At 45.2% G+C, this 18444-nt stretch overlaps 1 protein-coding gene across 4 annotated transcripts in view; it reads right to left on the bottom strand.

Moving 5' to 3' along the window:
- CCNDBP1 (cyclin D1 binding protein 1) overlaps nucleotides 1-18444 on the bottom strand; it is a 40816-nt gene that overhangs the window by 7216 nt on the left and 15156 nt on the right. For 3 of the 4 annotated variants that reach the window (XR_011025446.1, XR_011025447.1, XM_068264470.1), the window contains exons 3-8: nucleotides 14953-15032; nucleotides 12354-12435; nucleotides 9636-9732; nucleotides 9468-9541; nucleotides 5970-6046; nucleotides 4092-4345 (exon numbers count right to left, since the gene is read on the bottom strand). Coding sequence is in view for 2 of the 4 variants with exons in the window: in XM_068264470.1 (XP_068120571.1) it covers nucleotides 4092-4345; nucleotides 5970-6046; nucleotides 9468-9541; nucleotides 9636-9732; nucleotides 12354-12435; nucleotides 14953-15032 (664 nt within the window). In the remaining 2 variants the exon portion in view is untranslated. Of the gene's footprint in view, nucleotides 1-4091; nucleotides 4346-5969; nucleotides 6047-9467; nucleotides 9542-9635; nucleotides 9733-12353; nucleotides 12436-14847; nucleotides 14925-14952; nucleotides 15033-18444 lie in introns of those variants that run through there. The other variant, XM_068264471.1, reaches the window with a different exon arrangement.

Below are 18444 nucleotides of genomic sequence, written 5' to 3'. Positions count from 1 at the left end.
ACAGGATCTGGATAGGATGGCTATATGAGCACATACATGGCAGATGAAATTCAATGTTGAAAAATGTAAAGTCATGCATTTTGGACGTACTAATGGTCTAGCACCATACAAAATAAATGGGATACAGTTGAGGACATCAAACTTGGAGAAGGACTTAGGAGTACTCATCGACAACAAGTTAAATAATCGTACTCAATGCTAAGCAGCTGCAGCTAAAGCTAACAAAATTTTGGGATGCATTAAAAGGGAAATAAAAACTCGAGATGCTAGCATAATATTGCCCCTGTTTAACTCTCTAGTAAGGCCACATCTGAAATATGGAATTCAGTTCTGGGCACCACATTACAAAAAAGATATTGCAGTTTTAGAGCAGGTGCAGAGACGAGCAACAAAATTGATACGTGGGATGGAAGGTCTCACTTACCAAGAAAGCTTAGATAAACTGGGTTTATTTAGTCTAGAGAAAAGACGCCTTAGAGGGGATCTAATTAACATGTATAAATACATCAGAGGGCAATATAATAGCTTGGCGGATGAGCTTTTTGTCCCTAGGCCTTCTCAAAGGACTAGAGAACATGATCTGCGCATGGAGGAAAAACGTTTTAGCCATTTATTTAGGAAAGGGTTCTTTACAGTAAGAGTGATTAAGATGTGGAATGCATTGCCACAGGAAGTCGTTATGGCAAACTCTATACCTGCATTTAAAGGGGGCTTAGATGCTTTACTTGCGTTGAAAGACATCCATGGCTTCAATTACTAGGTAATGCCTAATGATGTTGATCCCGGGATTTTATCTGATTGCCATCTGGAGTCAGGAAGGAATTTTTCCCTTTTGGGGTTAATTGTACCATGCCTTGTAAGGGTTTTTTCGCCTTCCTCTGGATCAACAGGGATATGTGAGGGAGCAGGCTGGTGTTGTACTTTATACTGGTTGAACTCGATAGACGTATGTCTTTTTTCAACCAAAATAACTATGTAACTAATGTACTGGTCGTATAAGAATTTTACTCCGGCCACAGTGGTAATCCATAGAGAATGCGTACACTGTGGTTTCAGTAGGAACAGTATTTCCAGTGCATCTACTTTAGTCCTGTGAACAGTGAGTGTTTTTTGTTCACTCTCTTTAATTTAAAGTGAATGGGAACCGCATTTAAAAAAAAAATGAAGCAAATACTTACCTAAAGAGAGGGAAGGCTCTGGGTCGTATAGAGCCTTCCGTCTCCTCTCTCGGGTGCTCTCTATCCTGTGCTGGCTCCCCCACATGTCAATCCCCCACCGAAAGGGTATTTGGAAGTCTTCGGGAGCCGTGTCCTCCCGAAGACAAGCGGCTCCATACTGCACAGGCGTGAGCGTGCAAGAGAGCGTGCTTGCGCAGGCGCAGTACAGGGCCGCCCTTCTTCAGGAGCACTCGGGCTCCCTGAAGACTTCTGAAGCCTCCTTCGGCCGGGTAAAGCAGTATTTGACTAAATTAGTCAAATACTGCTACCGGGCGAGCCAGCACTGGAACAAGGGGACCAGGAGAGGAGCGGGAAGAGTCTATAGGACCCAGAGCCTTCCCTCTCCTTGGGTAAGTATCTGTCTCATTTTTTTAAATGCGGTTCCCATTCACTTTAAAGCAATCAAAGGACTTCAAAAGCAGAAAAATTGGACAGGCTGTGAGTGGGGCTGAGATACACTTGTTTGAATAGTGTTCTGCCATGTACGTCTCTGCGTTTTTGTATGCGTTTGTGTTTTTTGATGCGTTTGCATGTAATATTCTTCCCTTTTCGATGGAGAAAATGCAGCATCAAATTTCTGTTGGAAGAGACGCATGCGTTTTGCCCCCATAGGAAAGCACTGTATGTGAATTTTATGTGATTCCCATACAGTATTCAGAAAGAAGTTACAAGTTGTGCCTTTTAAAAACATTACAAAACACAGCTGCGTTTTACATTGTAGCCCAGATTTTGCCGCCGAAACAAGTGTGTTCCCAGCCTCAGAAAATGGAACGTAAAGGAAACACTAATGAGAAGGACTTTAACAAATGAACGCCATTTGATCGATTTCATTAATTAATTAAATTATGTTTTATATATACGTCTGCCTCAGAAATGAAGATCAGATCAAAAGGCTAATAAAAAAAAATAGCGATAGAGTAACTCCAAACGCAGAAATATGCGAATACTGTCCTCAAATATGAAATCCAGTAGCATATGATTATTAAAACATTTAGTAATTTATTTGACCAGATTCAGGTGACAAAACAATGCATCCATTTCTGGATGGATTTATAATTGCTCTATAAATGCTCTAATCAAAACAAGTCAGAGGTATTCCCTCTAGATCATACATGTCAAACTCTGTCCCGAGGGCAAAATCTGGCCCTCAAAGCTATCAGATTTGGCCCTCAAGTGGTTTCCCCACTTTGCATTATGTTTGGCCCACTCTAGACCACCAGGATAGCTATATCCTAGATCCCTTGGGAAGCCATATGGGGAGGGGGAAAGCGCTAGATACCAGGGAACTGTATTGGAGAGGGACGGGCCAGTAGACATCAGGGAACTGTACAGGGGAGGGAGGAGGGCCACTAGACACCAAGGAACCGTACAGGGGAAGGAGGTATGAGCCTATGGTCTGCCTCGGACCAGTAAGTATCCTGGTTTCCACGGACACCTGTGTCATCATCCTCTTGAATGTCACTGAAAGGGTCTCCTCCTCCTGCCAGAGCCTGTAATGTTCTCCTCGGAATGTGATATAATTTAGTAGTTTGAGCACTAAACATTTTACTGTACAGAGCAGAGTGAAAAAGGCAACAAGATGTTTCCTCAACAGTTTTACAGCATGCACCCCTTTATTAAATAAAGTGTTAGCGGAGTATCCCTATTGGTAATAGCATTATTTCATGTACCACTTGATACCCATTTATTTTAGAAAAGCTTAAGATTTGTGTATAAATGCTTTTAAAACAATGCTCAAAGTGGGATTAAACTCCCCTAAATAAAATTTTAGTAGCTACTGTAAGATACATTGGACTTTTAAACCATTTTATTATCAAACATTTAATGTGTGTGATGAGAGCAGTACAAGTTTGTACTGTTCTCGTAATCTGCAAATTTTATAGCCGGACAGGAGGAACTCCTCGCTTCTCTGCCCGGCCTCCTCCCTGTGCTACCCGCCTCCTCTGTTGAAAGTGATGTGTCGCCGTGGTAATGGCTGATGCATAATTGCTGTCTGGACCGAATGCCCAAATACCAGCATGTGTTGCAATGTGCGTTACGTTACTTGCAAAAATGCAGGTAAAATTTATGTGCACTATGTGCGCACGTAAATGTTACCACTTCTTTGTGAATCAGGGCCAGTGTGTCTACGGGAAAGGTAGCAGAAGTAGTAAACTTTGGACAGTGTTGAGAGCAAAGAGTTGGCACTACAGTTAAGCGCTGACAGTATGGGGGATAAAGCAGTATTCACACACCTATTGGCTCTGGTGCTATCAGCGTGCTCTGATAAGACAGATCAGTATGGCAGATTCATAGAAGAAAAGAGGGGAAATCAGCACTACTGCTAAAGCTTTATTCCAGAGTGTGGTATACATAGATGTCCAATGTGCAGCATGCATAATCATCAAAGTGAGACATCATCATACATTAGGAGACATGTTATGGAAACATACTATGATGGAGAAGGTGGTGCATTGGTGGTGGGTGCTGGGCACAGATAGCGTTACAGCCGTTTCACGCCAAATGCGCTTCTATGGAGGCAGCCTCCGGCTATCTGTGCCCAGCACCCACCACCACTGCACCACCTTCTCTATCATGGTATGTTTCCATAACATGTCTAATGTATGATGATGTTTCACTTTGATAATTATGCATGCTGCACATTGGACATCTATGTATAACACACTCTGGAATAAAGCTTTAGCAGCAGTGCCGATTTCCCCTCTTTTCTTCTATGATGTAGTAAACTTTGGGACACTGACTGTAGCCTGAAAAATACATGAATATGAAATCACCCGTGAAATCTTTCTGATATTTTAAAACTTGCAGACGCCTTCCAGACACACGAGAACTAGAACCACATAAAACATAAAAGTAAATGTAAAGCGCTTATACCTGGGGCTTACTTCCTGTGTAATATCTGCCAAGTCATCCAGCTGTGCCACCTGCTCTGCTGTCTCCACCTTCCCATAAGTCTTCTCAGCTGCCAGCACCTTCTTCAGACAGGCTTTAGAAGCCTTCATAAGGCCTAGACATGGAGATATGAGCCTATGGTCTGCTTCGGACCAGTAAGTATCCTGGTTTCCACGGACACCTGTGTCATCATCCTCTGGAATGTCACTGAAAGGGTCTCCTCCTCCTGCCAGAGCCTGTAATGTTAAGTGCAGCCACACTTTAGCTGAAGAAAAACGTGACACCCCCCCCCCTATCTATCTATCTATCTATCTATCTATCTATCGTAAATAATGGATTGCCCAGTTGCATGATGTTTAGGTTTCTGAGTCATGTTTCAGGATCAAGCATACAGCCAATGGAGATAGAACTTCTGTTATGCTTTCTCATTCTGGGTCAGTGATTCACAAAATACCGTACAAAGGGCAGAGGATCAGCATGAAAGCCAACCAAGGTGCGATTTTGAAACAGAATTCAAGATGGCATTCCTCTGACTACAAGCTTTATGCAGACTGTGGTGTAAACTATACACCCACGGGCTCATATGCAATTCCCTTTTTTTCCCAGAGTTTTCTCCTAGGTGATAATTCTTCATCTTCTATTTAAAATAACTTTTCAGCACTTTGTAAAATATAAAGTTAAAAAACGTAGGTGAAACAGTACTAGAAATAATATTTTGAGTCTGTTCTTGCTTGCTGATGATTTCAAAGACTATTTTATTAAGTTTGAAAATATCACCTAGGAGAAAACGCAGGAGAAAAGGGGAATTGCATATGGGCCACAGTGTGTTTTCATTTTCTATGGGCAGACAGGAAGTGGTTAAAATAGTGGAGAACTCTATTTCACGATCTTAAAAAGGGACCTTGAGCGCCAAATAAAAATGGAATTTGGACTTACCTGGGGCTTCCTCCAGCCCCCCGTGGCCCGTCTCCCCTTCTCCTGGTCCTGCTGGCGCTCCGGTAATCATCGACTTCAGGTGAAGTCGCACGTGCGCGCCCCTGTTGAATCATCATGCTGGCTGCCATATCCTGAGCATGCGCAGTTCTCTGAAAACTGATCCGCGCATGCGCAGGAGGCCTACAGCAGCTGGCGTGATGACACGACAGGTGTGCCTATGTGCAACTTTACCCGGGACCAGGAGAGGGGAGAAGATGTTGCCGGAGGACCTCACGGCTACGAGGGGCTGGAGGTATCCCCAGGTAAGTCCAAATTTAATTTTTATTTAGCACTCAAGGTCCCTTTAAAGGACATCTGAAGCAAGAGGTATATGGAGGCGATTTCTTTCCTTTTAAGCAATACCAGTTGCCTGGCTATCCTGCTAATCCTTTGCCTTTAATACTTTTAGCCATAGACCCTGAACAAACAAGATCAGGGGTTTCTGATATTATTGTCAGATCTGACAAGATTAGCTGCATGCTTATTTTAGACACTACTGCAGCCAAATAGCACAGCAGGACTGCCAGGCAACTGTTGTTTAAAAAGAAAATTAATATGGCATCCTCCATATTTTGCTCACTTCAGTTGTCCTTTAAAGTGATGATCCTGCTAATTAATCACTGCTGTATATTTATGGTGATCATCACCTATTTATAATTATTGCTAAAAGTGGTAATTATAAGAAGAAAATCAACCATTATAAAAGTAGCTATTATTTACGCCAATTTTCACTTTTATAAACATGGTGATCAGCTGATCCCAAGAAAAGCAGGGCTGCCAGGCAACTGGTATTGTTTAAAAGGAAATAAATATGGCAGCCGCTATATTCTTCTCCCTTCAATTGTCCTTTAAAGCTACATTGATGAGGAATGAAAAGGATTCTACCTGTTCCATCTCTTCTAGCGCGTCCTTGACAACACCCAGATATCCTGACATAACCTCTACTACTGCAGCATGGTTATCTGTCAATATACAAGGTTAGGGGCAGACATAAGCATAATATATGTAATTGTATACAGTACAGATCATTTTATCTATAAATCTTATCTTATCTTATCTCACACTGCATGCATTTTGCCAAATGTAAGGGCACCACAACTAACATAGTAATCACTGGGCCCTTTTTTGCATTAAAGCAATGGGAATACAACCCCCCCCCCCCCCCCAAACAAAACAAAACAATTGCATAGCAAATGTGGTTGATTTCCTTGCAATCTCCCATCTTAAAATTCTTCTAGTGCTTTTTTTTTTCCAGTCAGAAACTTGCGACTGCAGAATCCACAATCGCCACCGCACCGATGGATTATAATAGATGTGCTGAAATCTTCTTTGGAGTCACAAGACACGGCAATGTAGATTCGTCAGATTCGCACCATCTAAAATTCTTTATTAAGTAATACTCATTAAAATGTTACATCATAAAAGTATATATGCGACTGCATCATGAAAATCCACCCAATCGCATCATAATTACTTCTCGCATTTCACGGTTTGCCATCACGAATTGTAGTGCGTATGGGCCACAACAGGAATTTTTTATTATTTGAATTTTTATTGATGCATCAAAACAGCACAATAAACAATAATCCAAGACCATTATTTAAATCAAACACATCAAAAGATTTAAAATACAAAGAATCTTGGTAACTTGCGTAATAGAAATATGTACATACTTTGTACCATACACAAACAGTCCGTGGTCACCTTCTGGGTTCTTCATAACTCAATTTCACTTGATGTCTGTAGTTTATGTGGTACACGTCTAAAACATGTGCTTTTACAATTAAATTGAACATAAATGGGCTGATAAAACGCAAACCCGAAACAATCCAAACCTACTCCAAGAGAAGAGGTGCGGGTGTGGGGTTAATTACATATCTGGTCCTGGCATCAACCTTCCAGGCAGGTGTTTGCTCTGCCTCCCCTTGGATTTGATACCATGCATTTTTTTTTTAGCTGGCTGCTGATGCTCTGGCCACGCCCACATGTGTGGCCACAGCCTGCCCCCAGCTCGGCACCCATGGCCTGATTGGTGGCTGCCAAGCTGGGGGAGGGTCATGGCCACATAGGCAGAGGTTTCCAAAGAGCTTCAGCAGAGTTTTGAAACATGGCCACCACCGCACTGTCAAAGGTGGGGGTGGGGGGGGATTGTGTCACCTGTGACCCAAAGACATTGGATAAGGTGAGTATATAGACCTAACACTCCCGATCCATCATAATTTAGGCAGAGCCTGTCATGACATTTTAACCAAGTATTTAATATCAATTAAATAAAGGAGCTAAGTGGCCCCTACTACAGTCAGAACAACCCAACCCACCCTAAACCTTAGAGTTACTTAAAGGGAACCTAAACTGAGAAGGATATGGATTTTTCATCTTAAAATAATACCTGTTGCTGGACTTTCCTGCTGATGCTGTGTCTCTAATACTGTTAGCCACAGCCCCTGAACAAGCATGCAGATCAAGTGCTCTGACTGAAGTCGGACTGGATTAGCTACATGCTTGTTTCAGGTGTGTGATTCAGTTACTACTGCAGCCAAAGAGATCAGCAGGACTGCCAGGCAAATGGTATTGTTTAACCTCCCTGGCGTTCTATTAAGATCGCCAGGGCGGCTGCGGGAGGGTTTTTTTTTTAAATAAAAAAAAAAAACTGTTTCATGCAGCCAACTAAAAAGTTGGCTGCATGAAAGCCCACTAGAGGGCGCTCCGGAAGCGTCATTCTGATCGCCTCCGGCTTACATCGCTTACATTTGCTTACATCGTCGCCATAGCGACGAGCGGAGTGACGTCATGGACATCAGCCGCCTCCGATCCAGCCCTTAGCGCTGGCCGGAACTTTTGTTCCGGCTGCGCAGGGCTCGGGCGGCTGGGGGGACCCTCTTTCGCCGCTGCTCGCGGCGAATCGCCGCCGCTGGCGATCAGGCAGCACACGCGGCTGGCAAAGTGCCGGCTACGTGTGCTGCTTTTTATTTCATTAAAATCGGCCCAGCAGGGCCTGAGCGGCGACCTCCGGCGGTGATGGACATATATATTCGTCCATAACGCTGAGGAGGTAACATCCATATGCCTCTCAGTCTAGGTTCCCATTAAGCAAAAACAAAAAAGCATTTTAACATTGGTATGAGGTCCAGAAGTTGGTATTACAACATGCGGAGACTTCTGTCCCTAAAGATGCGTACACACGCAGTACTTCCGCCAACGACGGGTCCGTCAGACCCTCTCGCTGATCGGACGTTCAGCGACAGTAGCACGTGTGTACGCGCCGTCGGCGGGCTGATAAGGCTGTTTATGAACGATCCGCTGAGCGGATAAGGCCTGAATCAGACCCCCCCACAGAGAGCTCTGTTGGTGGGGAGAAAAGCGTGGGGGGGAAATCACTAGTGTGCTGTGTTGTGCGGGCCTGCAGCTTGGCCTTAAAGCTGCAGTGGCCAATTTAGTAAAAAATGGCCTGGTCTTTAGGGGGGTTTAACACTGCGGTCCTCAAGAGGTTAAGGAGCCCTGGGACAAGCTTAAGCATCCCTCCCCCCATAAACAAAATCCCACAATACATAGTTGAACACAGACCACCACACACTCACAGCTGGACACAGACACACATACAGTTGAACACAGGCACGCACACACAGTTAAACCAAGGCACATACAGTTGAACACAGGCACACACATGCACGGTTGAACACAGGCACACACATACACCAACATTTGAATGCATACACTCTTCAACAACACACACAATTTAACAGAGACAGACACACTTGATAGGAAACACTGCCCCTGCTTTGTTCTTTCATTAGAAAGAATGTATGCTCACTGCTGGGGACACTTCTAGTGCTCTCTTTTATGATGTTTATGTGCCTGTGACTGCTTCCCTCACTCCGATGTAGATGTCCCATGGTCATGCAGTTTCCCACACCAGTCCTCTCCCTCCCTCCCTCCTCCTCCTCTATAAGAATCAAGCAGCTGCAGTTAGTCACTCACTATCTGTTCTGTTGGCAGCACTGGGGTCTACATTACAGTGATGACATCAAGCGGGGGCCCTTAAAGATACAGGAGAATACCATCACTGAAATGCAGTCCCTAGCTCTGCCAATGGAACAGATAGTGAGTGACTGACTGCCGTTGCCTAAATCTTATAGAGGAGGGGGAGGGAGGGAAGGAGAGGATAGTGATATGCAGCTATTAGGCAGGGGCCTTGGGGAGCAGCGGGGAGAGAACAGTTGCCAGGGCCCTGGGGCAATTGCCCCTTTTGCCTCTATGGCAGCGCCGGCCCTGACAGTCCTGAAAGATTGCTAGTGCTTTTCCCGGTTCCTATAATCTTCAAGTCAGAGCAAAATCCAAGTCAGAGCATTCAGACGAACTAGAAGGCGCAAGTAAATGAATTACCTTTGGGAATCTGATGGAAGTGATCACAAGCCTCCCAGACGCTGCCTGTGGATACTAGCTGTGCCTGGGTCAGACTGCAACAATATAAGAAACAGGATTAGACAAATAGCAAATGTGAATAATGCACATCAGACACAGTTATATGCCCTATGTGAAGCTCTTGTATACCTTTGTAAACGGGAACTCAGGATGACTTCTAGGAGTTGCATTGTGCCCTCTATCACATCTGCTATTGCCTCCCTCACAGTCTTTCGCAGTGTTATACCTAGGACAGGAATATACAGCAGTGTTACCAACACATGACTTAAAGGGTCATTTATTAGTGGAACTGAACTGTAGTGGTATACCTACCCTAACCTAGGGGGTATTTCCCATGGGAGGGGGCAAGCCTCTGGATCCTAAAAAAGGCTTAGGAGGCTTTCCTCCCCTTTCCTCCCCAGGCTTGTTGCAGCACCGGGACCTCTGAAAAAGAGCTTTTCGACAGCTCGCGCAGGCGCACTAACATTGTCCCGCTCAACTTTCTTATGAAAAAGCCGAGCTGGATCCGGTTTGCACTACTGTGTTGTAGCATGGGTCAGGTAGTGTTCTGCAATTTCTGCTGGAGCCCAAGAGGGGCGGTGCTAGTGTGCATGCGCAGGGAGGCGACTGAGTCTCCCAGCGCTGGAACTGGCTAACGTAAGAGGTCGGGGAAAGCCTCTGTAGGATTAAGAGGCTTCCCCCTCCCGAGGCAAACATCTATTTTTTTTGCTTTATACAAGTCACAGGTTTACTTTAAATGCACTGCAGAGCCGGCTCTAGCATGGGGCAAGAGGGGGCATGGCCCCCTCAAATAATGGTCTTGCCCCCTTAATCGGGCAGAGCCAGAGCGCAGGGTTGCCAAGTGTTAAAATCAGACTGTCAGTACTGTCCGTCCAGCGGAGGCACTTCCCTAGTCCTGCTACTTACAATACTAGCTGGCTATTGGCTGGAGGAGGTCCCGTGGCCGCCCCCCACGTGCACAGCGGTGAAGGAGAGTTGCTCCAGCGCGCATTATTTGAAGTCTGCAGTAGAGATGGGAAGTTCGGATCTTTTCAATGATCCGGATGATTCGAATCGGATCATTGAAGAGATCCGGATCTTTGATCCGAATCTCGGATCATTTTACTACCGGAAGCATTCGGGGGTGAAATGACTAGCAGGACAGGAGAAGGGGAGGGAGTGGACACACAGAGAAGGGGAGAAGATGGACAGAGGTCAGGGAGTGGACAGAGAAGGGAGGAGGGACGAGCAGAGAGCAGAAATGTTTGCACGTAATACCCACATGCTGAAGTCATATGCTTTACATATATTTCACCTATATGTTCATCTGTACACTTTGAAAGAAAAGGTCGCACAGTGAAAGAAAGCATTCCCAGAAGATAAGTGCAGCTGTTTAGTGCCGAGTGCAGGAGGATCATATTGCCTTTCAATCACACTGTCTGCAAAGTTACTGAGCTGTGCTGAGCCAAAAGCTTCCCATGTGTTCACTGTGTACAACTACGGAACAGACAGCCTGTAATGAGCAGCAAATTGCAGCCAGTATGTGTGCTCTACACATATCTGGCAGTGGCACCCATGTCCCCTCTCTCATCTACCTGCTGTCCCTGCAAGGCTGGCTCCCCACCAACAGAGCGATCCATCTCGGCTCTGCTTCCAGGTCCCCGCTGCCCGCTGAGAGGGGGCGTGTCGCTCCTGGCCCGCCCCTTTTGCGATCCGAATCACTCATTTTGATGATTCGGATGATCGACTCATAAAATAGATTCGGATCAAAGATCCGAATCGTTCATGATCCGGACAACACTAGTCTGCAGAGCAGAGCAATGTGTCTGCTCAGGCTCCATCTCCTCCACCGAACTACTATTATCTGCAAGTAGTCTGCCATCTCTCCCTCCTCTCAGTAGCCTTCTTGTACTGTCAGCAGTTCTGCAGGTTGTCAGCCCTTCCCCATCTCCTCCTTGCACACTCCCTTTTCCCAGCACTGGTCTGAGCTGCAGGAGCGGTCACAGGTCTTCTCTTTCATCCATCTGATCTCCCCATCTCCTCTCCACTCTTCCCTGTCTCACACACTATTAATCCTACATTCCTCTTTTTTGTATTTTTCCTAGTTTATGATATATTATAAGTTATACTAGTCCTATTAATTTAACATATCATTTGATGATCCCTGAATTACCGTCTTTTTTACACTCCCTATACATTACTCTAGATGTCTCATGCTCCTCTCTCCCCCCCCCCCCCCCCCCCCCCCAGTATATCTCCCCTTCTCCTGTGCCTGACCTCTCCCTCTCCTCTTCTGTAACATTGAGAGATGTGGGATTAATGTATTGAAACATTGCTGGAATACAGGGGGTTTATCTGTGACATCACTAGGATATAGAGAATTAATACTCTGTGAAATCTCAAGGGTACAGGAGTTCTGTATATGGTGACATCATTGGGGTACAGGAGGACAGTGTTTTGTTACTTCAGTGCGCATCAAGAGGTTAGTATTCTGCAGCATCACTGGTATTCAGTTATACTGGTATATTAGGTGATCCTGTCATGTGTAGGTTAATATTTTGAGTCTGTAATACTGTGGGTTAATATTCAGTGGCTTTACAGGCTGCTGCACTGCTTGCATTTCAGGTGTCGGAGGTAATGGTTCTTGCATTGCTGCCTCACTGGTACGCATTATATTAGTTAGCCACGCCCACATGTCGTCATGGCCACACCCATTTTTCGATGCAGCGTGTTGCTAAAGCAAGTTGTGCTCGAACATGAGGCCCCCTTCACATTTCTGACTGCCCCCTCATATATACCCGTCTAGAACCGGCTCTGATGCACTGCATGATTAGTCCACTTTAGGGGTAATTCTGGTCTACAGCTCACCTTGATCCTTTGGAAGAGAATAATACAACGTAGCAGCTGCCAAAATAGCATTGAGGAGCCCATCGCTTAACTTCTGGCAGTCCTGGAACAAAGCAAAGGGACACAAATGATTAGGTGATGTGTAACGATCGGTGTCAGCACACAGAGAGAATCTGATTATTGGTGATCTGCAGTATCACCAAGAATACAGATTATACCTGATTGATGATCTGCAGAATCACTGATAATCTAAGTATAACTAACCTCTGGACACCTTATGATGTGAGTGTTTGGTGCAACAGTAATAACTGAGTACGACCACCCGAGGTGCAGGTGGTCTCTGGCAGTATGGGCGATACTGCCTTTTGAGAAGTGCAAAAACCGCCCAACAGCCTGAGGCCTCCAAAAGGGTGGAGTCCCAGGCTGAAGGTAGGAAGAACCTGTGAGTGAGTGACACCTGAAGGTGGATGTCACTAGCAGGTCTGGAGACTATCTCTTAAGGGGAGAGATAGCTCTCAAGGTCGGGCAAGCCAGGTCGGCAACACACAGAGACAAGGTACATAGACAGAAGGCTGATTCGGTATCCAAAGGCAGGCAGGGTTTGGCAACAGGTAATCAGATATGCGTAGGTACCGAATCAGAAAGCAGAGGGATAGTCAGGAATGCAATAGGTCATAACAGATATCAACAATGCATAGTCTTGGGTGTGAGGTCCGTGGTCTCGACACCCTGGAACTAGTCTGGAGTATAACAGAATGATAACACAGAGTCCCTAATCTTGGGTGTGAGGTCCGTGGTCTCGACACCCTGGAACTAGTCTGAAGTATAACACAATAATATACAGAAGTAATCTGGCTCAGTGTGAATTCCCAGGTCCTCCTGGTTCTAACACACTGTAGGATCTGATTACGGTCTGAGTGCTTCCACGTAGTGTTCGCAACGGCAGACCACTTGAGACTGACCAGCAGTGACTATATATAGCGCGGCGCTCTCCGGCGCCACTCATCAGCGATCAACCAATAGCCACTTGCTTTGAGGTCAGCTGACCAACCTGGTCAGCTGATCCCTCCTTGTTTGTCATAAAGGTTCTGCCTCTCAGCGCGCGCGCGTATTCCTCAGCCTGTGTGAACTAACAGGCCCAGCCACACCAGACGCACGCTGCTGCGTGCAAACCGCCGCGCTGGACGCGGGTTCAGCCGCCTTGCCGCCAGTACACGCTGCGGCTTTTCCGCGTTTTATCACGTGATGCCTAGAAAATAAATGACTATTACATTTCAGCAAAAAATCCTAATATTTTAACTACTGAATGAACAATACTTCAAGAATTCGGGCTCTTTTATTCTAGACAAGATTTGCTACATTTTGTGATCACATACGAAATGCAAGGGGATCTTCAAAGTAAAGAAAATGACGGGAATCCTCTACTATTGCTCCGATCGAATTGCAGTCTAATTTTGCCACATTTGTTCTGCATTTCTCCTTGAGTTATTAGCAGACAGAGCATCTCAGGAAAAATTTTAAAAAATTGCATCGCAAAAAAAAAGCAGTATAAAAGAGCCCATAGGGCCCATTCACATGTAAAAGCGCAAAACGGTAGCGCTTCAAATGACCCTGCACAGACCTGAATGATGGAATACTGAACTTGCTTGGGGCTTCCTCCAGCCCCACTTAGCCCATTAGGTCCCTTGGCATCCTCTGGGTCCCCTTCGTTCTCCCGCCGGTGGCTCAGTTACCAGCGCCAGGAGTCGTCGTAAGGATTCTACAAGTGTGGTTCATTCTTTCAAGAACCGCACATGAGCAAAATGGTGACAGTGACGAGTGCATGATTGAGACAGGCGTGGGGACGAGCCGTGCATGCCCCATGACTCCTGGCCGTGCAGCTAACGGAGCCGCCAGCAGGAGAATGGAGGGAGCCTAGAGGACGCCGAGGCACCTCGCAGGCTACAGGGACTGGAGGAAGCCCCAGGTAAGTTCAGTACAATGAAGTGCATACACGGACACTTGGACAGGAGCATGGCCACAAGGAAAACAGGGTCCTGGACAGCAACAGAGGGCTAGGAAATGGTATGGGAAGACCCTGGACCATCCAGACTTTTCCCACTACTGAGGTAAGTATCCAGATCTTAACCCTCTATTCAGTGGTGTAGCTAAAGAGCTGTGGGCCCCGGTGCAAGTTTTATATGGGGCCCCCCCAAGCACTCTATACATAACAATTGATACGGCGCACCAAAACCAGCCAATGGCAACTACAATGTCAGAGGTGCAAGAAGGGGATGGGGAACAGTGTGTTAAGGAATACTACTATTCACAGCATCTATAGAAGTGATTATTACCAGCACAGGACCAATAGAGAGCTAATACTGTGATAGAGGGTAGACCCTTCGGGGCCCCTCTGGCCCAAGGGCCCCGATGCGGTCGCTACCTCTGCACCCCCTATTGCTACGCCCCTGCCTCTATTCATTACAAGTTTGCTTTAATCTGTCAGTTCAAATTTGTATTTAATAATTTTATTTACTTTCTGATGTGCCATGAAATGATCGCATCTGAATTGTGACAGCTGTGTTTTTCCCCAGATTGTGTAGGTAGGTAATGCCCATCACAGCCACAGGGAATTTCTCACCTCTTCTGATGGGAATGGAGGCTGAGAATAAGCCAGGCTCAACTTCGTTGCTTCTTGAGAAGTAGCTTTAAATGCTTGTCCTAGGAGAAAGCAAAATAAACAATCTGAGCACAATCTGATAATGTTGGCTGGAATGGGCAAGCTTATTAATAAGCAGTTAAATCAAGAGAAAATCTTGTGTGTTAACCCTTCCAGTAACTTGGAAACCACTCAAATGGTTTTTGCTGTTAATTTTACTAGCAGGAAGGTGTCTCGTGGATTATTGCTGCACACCAGCTCAGAGAATGTTTCAGAATGTAGTCAGAAACACCTTCACCAGTGTGCTCCTCTAGACAGGAAGTTTTAGGATCCTATATACTGAGTGGTATATATTTACTCCTATGTGTACAGGAGGAGCGATCTGGATAGGTGGTGTGGACTTGTAGAAACAACAGTTGTATGATGGTGGCGTGGTGCGGCTCTATGACGACGACCCGCTGTGGTTAGTAGAATATCTGTGTAGACAAGGATGGGGTAGGGACAAGACAAAAGGGGAAGAGCGCACTCAAAGATCCTCTAGACAGGAAGGCAGTGTGCTGTCATTATTTTACTGCTTACAGTGATGCACATGTGAAGCTCTTGAGGGCTACATAAAATGGCAAGGAGGGCTGCATTTGGCCCGTGGGCCTTGTATTTAACACCTGTGCTTTAGACCAAAGAAGAGATTTGAGGCAGTCTTCTTTCCTCCTATAGCCCCTAGAGGCTTTGCAGCATCCTCGCATGGCTCCCCGGCGTGTCACCTGACCCGCCTCAGAGCTGTGCACGGAGGATGCGGCAAAGCCACTGGGAGCTACGGGAGAATAGAAGACCGGCGCCCGTAGCATTCGTAAGTCGCTGCACCTGCACAATACTTTGCATTTAGTCAATGAGAGGCAGGTTAGTGTTATATTTAACACCAGTTCATTGACTTCTTAGGCAACTGGCAAGGACCCTTATCTGGCATCAGGCAATCCCCACCTGTGCTGGATAAAGACAAGTGCTAGAGGTCAGTTCCGGGATAACTAGGGCACCGCGGGACAGCACAGTGGTGTAGTGGTTAGCACTCTTGCCTACCAAGCTGGGTCCCAGCTCCCAACCCCACAGCCCAGGCCGGGCTCTCCTGCCTCCACAAAAATGGCCGCCGGAGGATGCCGCGGCTGCGCAGTCCGCACAGACGCGAGTGCGACTGCGCAGCTCTAGGGCCACCCCCGATCCACGCTACAGGAGACAGCCTGTAGCGTGGATCGGGGAGGGAGGCCCTAAAACTGCACAGCCACACTCGCGTCTTTGCGGACTGTGCAGCAGCGGCAACCTCCGGCGGCCATTTTTGGGGCTGTGGGGTCAGGAGCCGGCTGCGGGGGGGGGGGGGGGGGGGGAAATTAAGCAGCGGGGACCCGGTGGAACTGCACGGAGATCGCAGATGGTGTCCTCCGTGCCTTCAAAAACAACCAGGTAAAAACTTTTTTTTTTTTTTAATTTCGGCTCGTAAGTCCTTTAAAGAGACACTGAAGCAAGAAAAAAACAAAAAACATATTATGATATTATGATTTGTATGTGTAGTACAGCTAAGAAATAAAACATTAAGATCAGATACACCAGTCTAATTGTTTCCAGTACAGGAAGAGTTGAGAAACTCCAGTTGTTATCTCTATGCAAACAAGCCATTAAGCTCTCCGACTAAGTTATGCTGGGAATACACGTTTCGTTTTTGCCTTCGTTTAAACCTTCGTTTCGATTGTGCCTTTTGTCCTTTTCGATCCCGAAATAATCGACCGTACGGTTAATATCACCACCCACGGTTTCGTTTTTTTTTTTTTTATTCTGATGGTTTCGTTTTTCCAATGATCGAAGGCTGCAAAGAAGCGAAACGTAGTACAGGGACGGACGGCATAAACGAATATATAATCGATCTGAACAGCCATCAAGCCTACCAATGGCTCGATTAGATGGATAAAGAGAGATAATATCAAACATGTTCGATCACTAGTCGTTCGTTTTTTGGGGTCTATTAATCGAAACTATAATGAGATTATGACTATTTTCACATACGTTTTCAACACTCGATTCGTTTACCGAACGAATCGAAGGCTAAAACGAAGGCTAAAACGAAACGTGTATCCCAGCATTAGTCGTGGAAAGGACTGTTATCTGACTTATTATCTCAACTGTAAGTGAACTGTTTACTTTTCCTCTGCTAGAGGAGAGATCATTACTTCACAGACTGCTCTGAAAGAATCATTTTGAATGCTGAGTGTTGTGTAATCTACACATATTAGAGAATGATGCAATGTTAGAAAACACACTATATACCTGAAAATAAAAATATGAGAATATTTTCTTTGCTGCTAATCTTCTAGTAATTATTCATAGTACACAACCAATTCATTATATCATATATATTTTTCCGCTTCAGTGTCTCTTTAAAGAGAACTCCGGTGAAAATAATGTAATAAAAAAGTGCTTCATTTTTACAATAATTATGTATAAATGATTTAGTCAGTGTTTGCCCATTGTAAAATATTTTAAATCCCTGATTTATATTCTGACATTTATTACATGGTGACATTTTTACTGCTGGCAAGTGATGTAGCTGCTGCTTACTGTTTTGGCAGTTGGAAATGGCTGTAAACAGCTATTTCCCACAATGTAACAGGGTTCACAGACAGGAAACTGCCAGAAGTACCTCGGTACTCAGAGCTTCTTGTGGGAGGGGTTTCACCACAATATCAGTCATACAGCGCCCCCTGATGGTCTGTTTGTGAAAAGGAATAGATTACTCATGTAAAAGGGGGTATCAGCTACTGATTAGGATAAAGTTCAATTCTTGGTCGGAGACTCTCTTTAAGGAGCACTGGCCCTTTAGTAGTCAGTGCCAAACAGGTGCATGCTGGGGGTTCTTTTTATCTATAGTATATTCCTCCTCTTCCTCCTTCATTTATTTCCCTGCCTAGCTGCCTATCTGAAACACGATCCCCTGCTCACTTGTATTTACAAGCAAGGCCGAGGTGACTCAGTGATTGGAGGAGGAAAGAAAAAAAAAGTAAAGGGCAGAAATGACATCAGGATTTAACCTAAACTGTGGGTAAAAGACATGGTTCCCACCAGGAACAGAATTCTCTTAATTTATTATATAACATTCACTGAAATCAAAACATGGACAGTACAATACATGTGTTATGTAAGTAGATCAAGTATTTATCTGCTTATACAGTGGGTTGCAAAAGTATTCGGCCCCCTTGAAGTTTTCCACATTTTGTCATATTACTGCCACAAACATGAATCAATTTTATTGGAATTCCCCATGAAAGACCAACACAAAGTGGTGTACACATGAGAAGTGGAACGAAAATCATACATGATTCCATTTTTTTTTTTTTTTTTTTTACAAATAAATAACTGCAAAGTGGTGTGTGCATAATTATTCGGCCCCCTTTGATCTGAGTGCAGTCAGTTGCCTATAGACATTGCCTGATG

This window comes from Hyperolius riggenbachi, chromosome 12 (assembly GCF_040937935.1).
Source record: "Hyperolius riggenbachi isolate aHypRig1 chromosome 12, aHypRig1.pri, whole genome shotgun sequence".
In the NCBI taxonomy this organism is placed as follows: Eukaryota; Metazoa; Chordata; class Amphibia; order Anura; family Hyperoliidae; genus Hyperolius; species Hyperolius riggenbachi.
The sequence above is the reverse complement of the archived record's forward strand: the minus strand, read 5'-3'. Positions and strand labels throughout refer to the sequence as shown.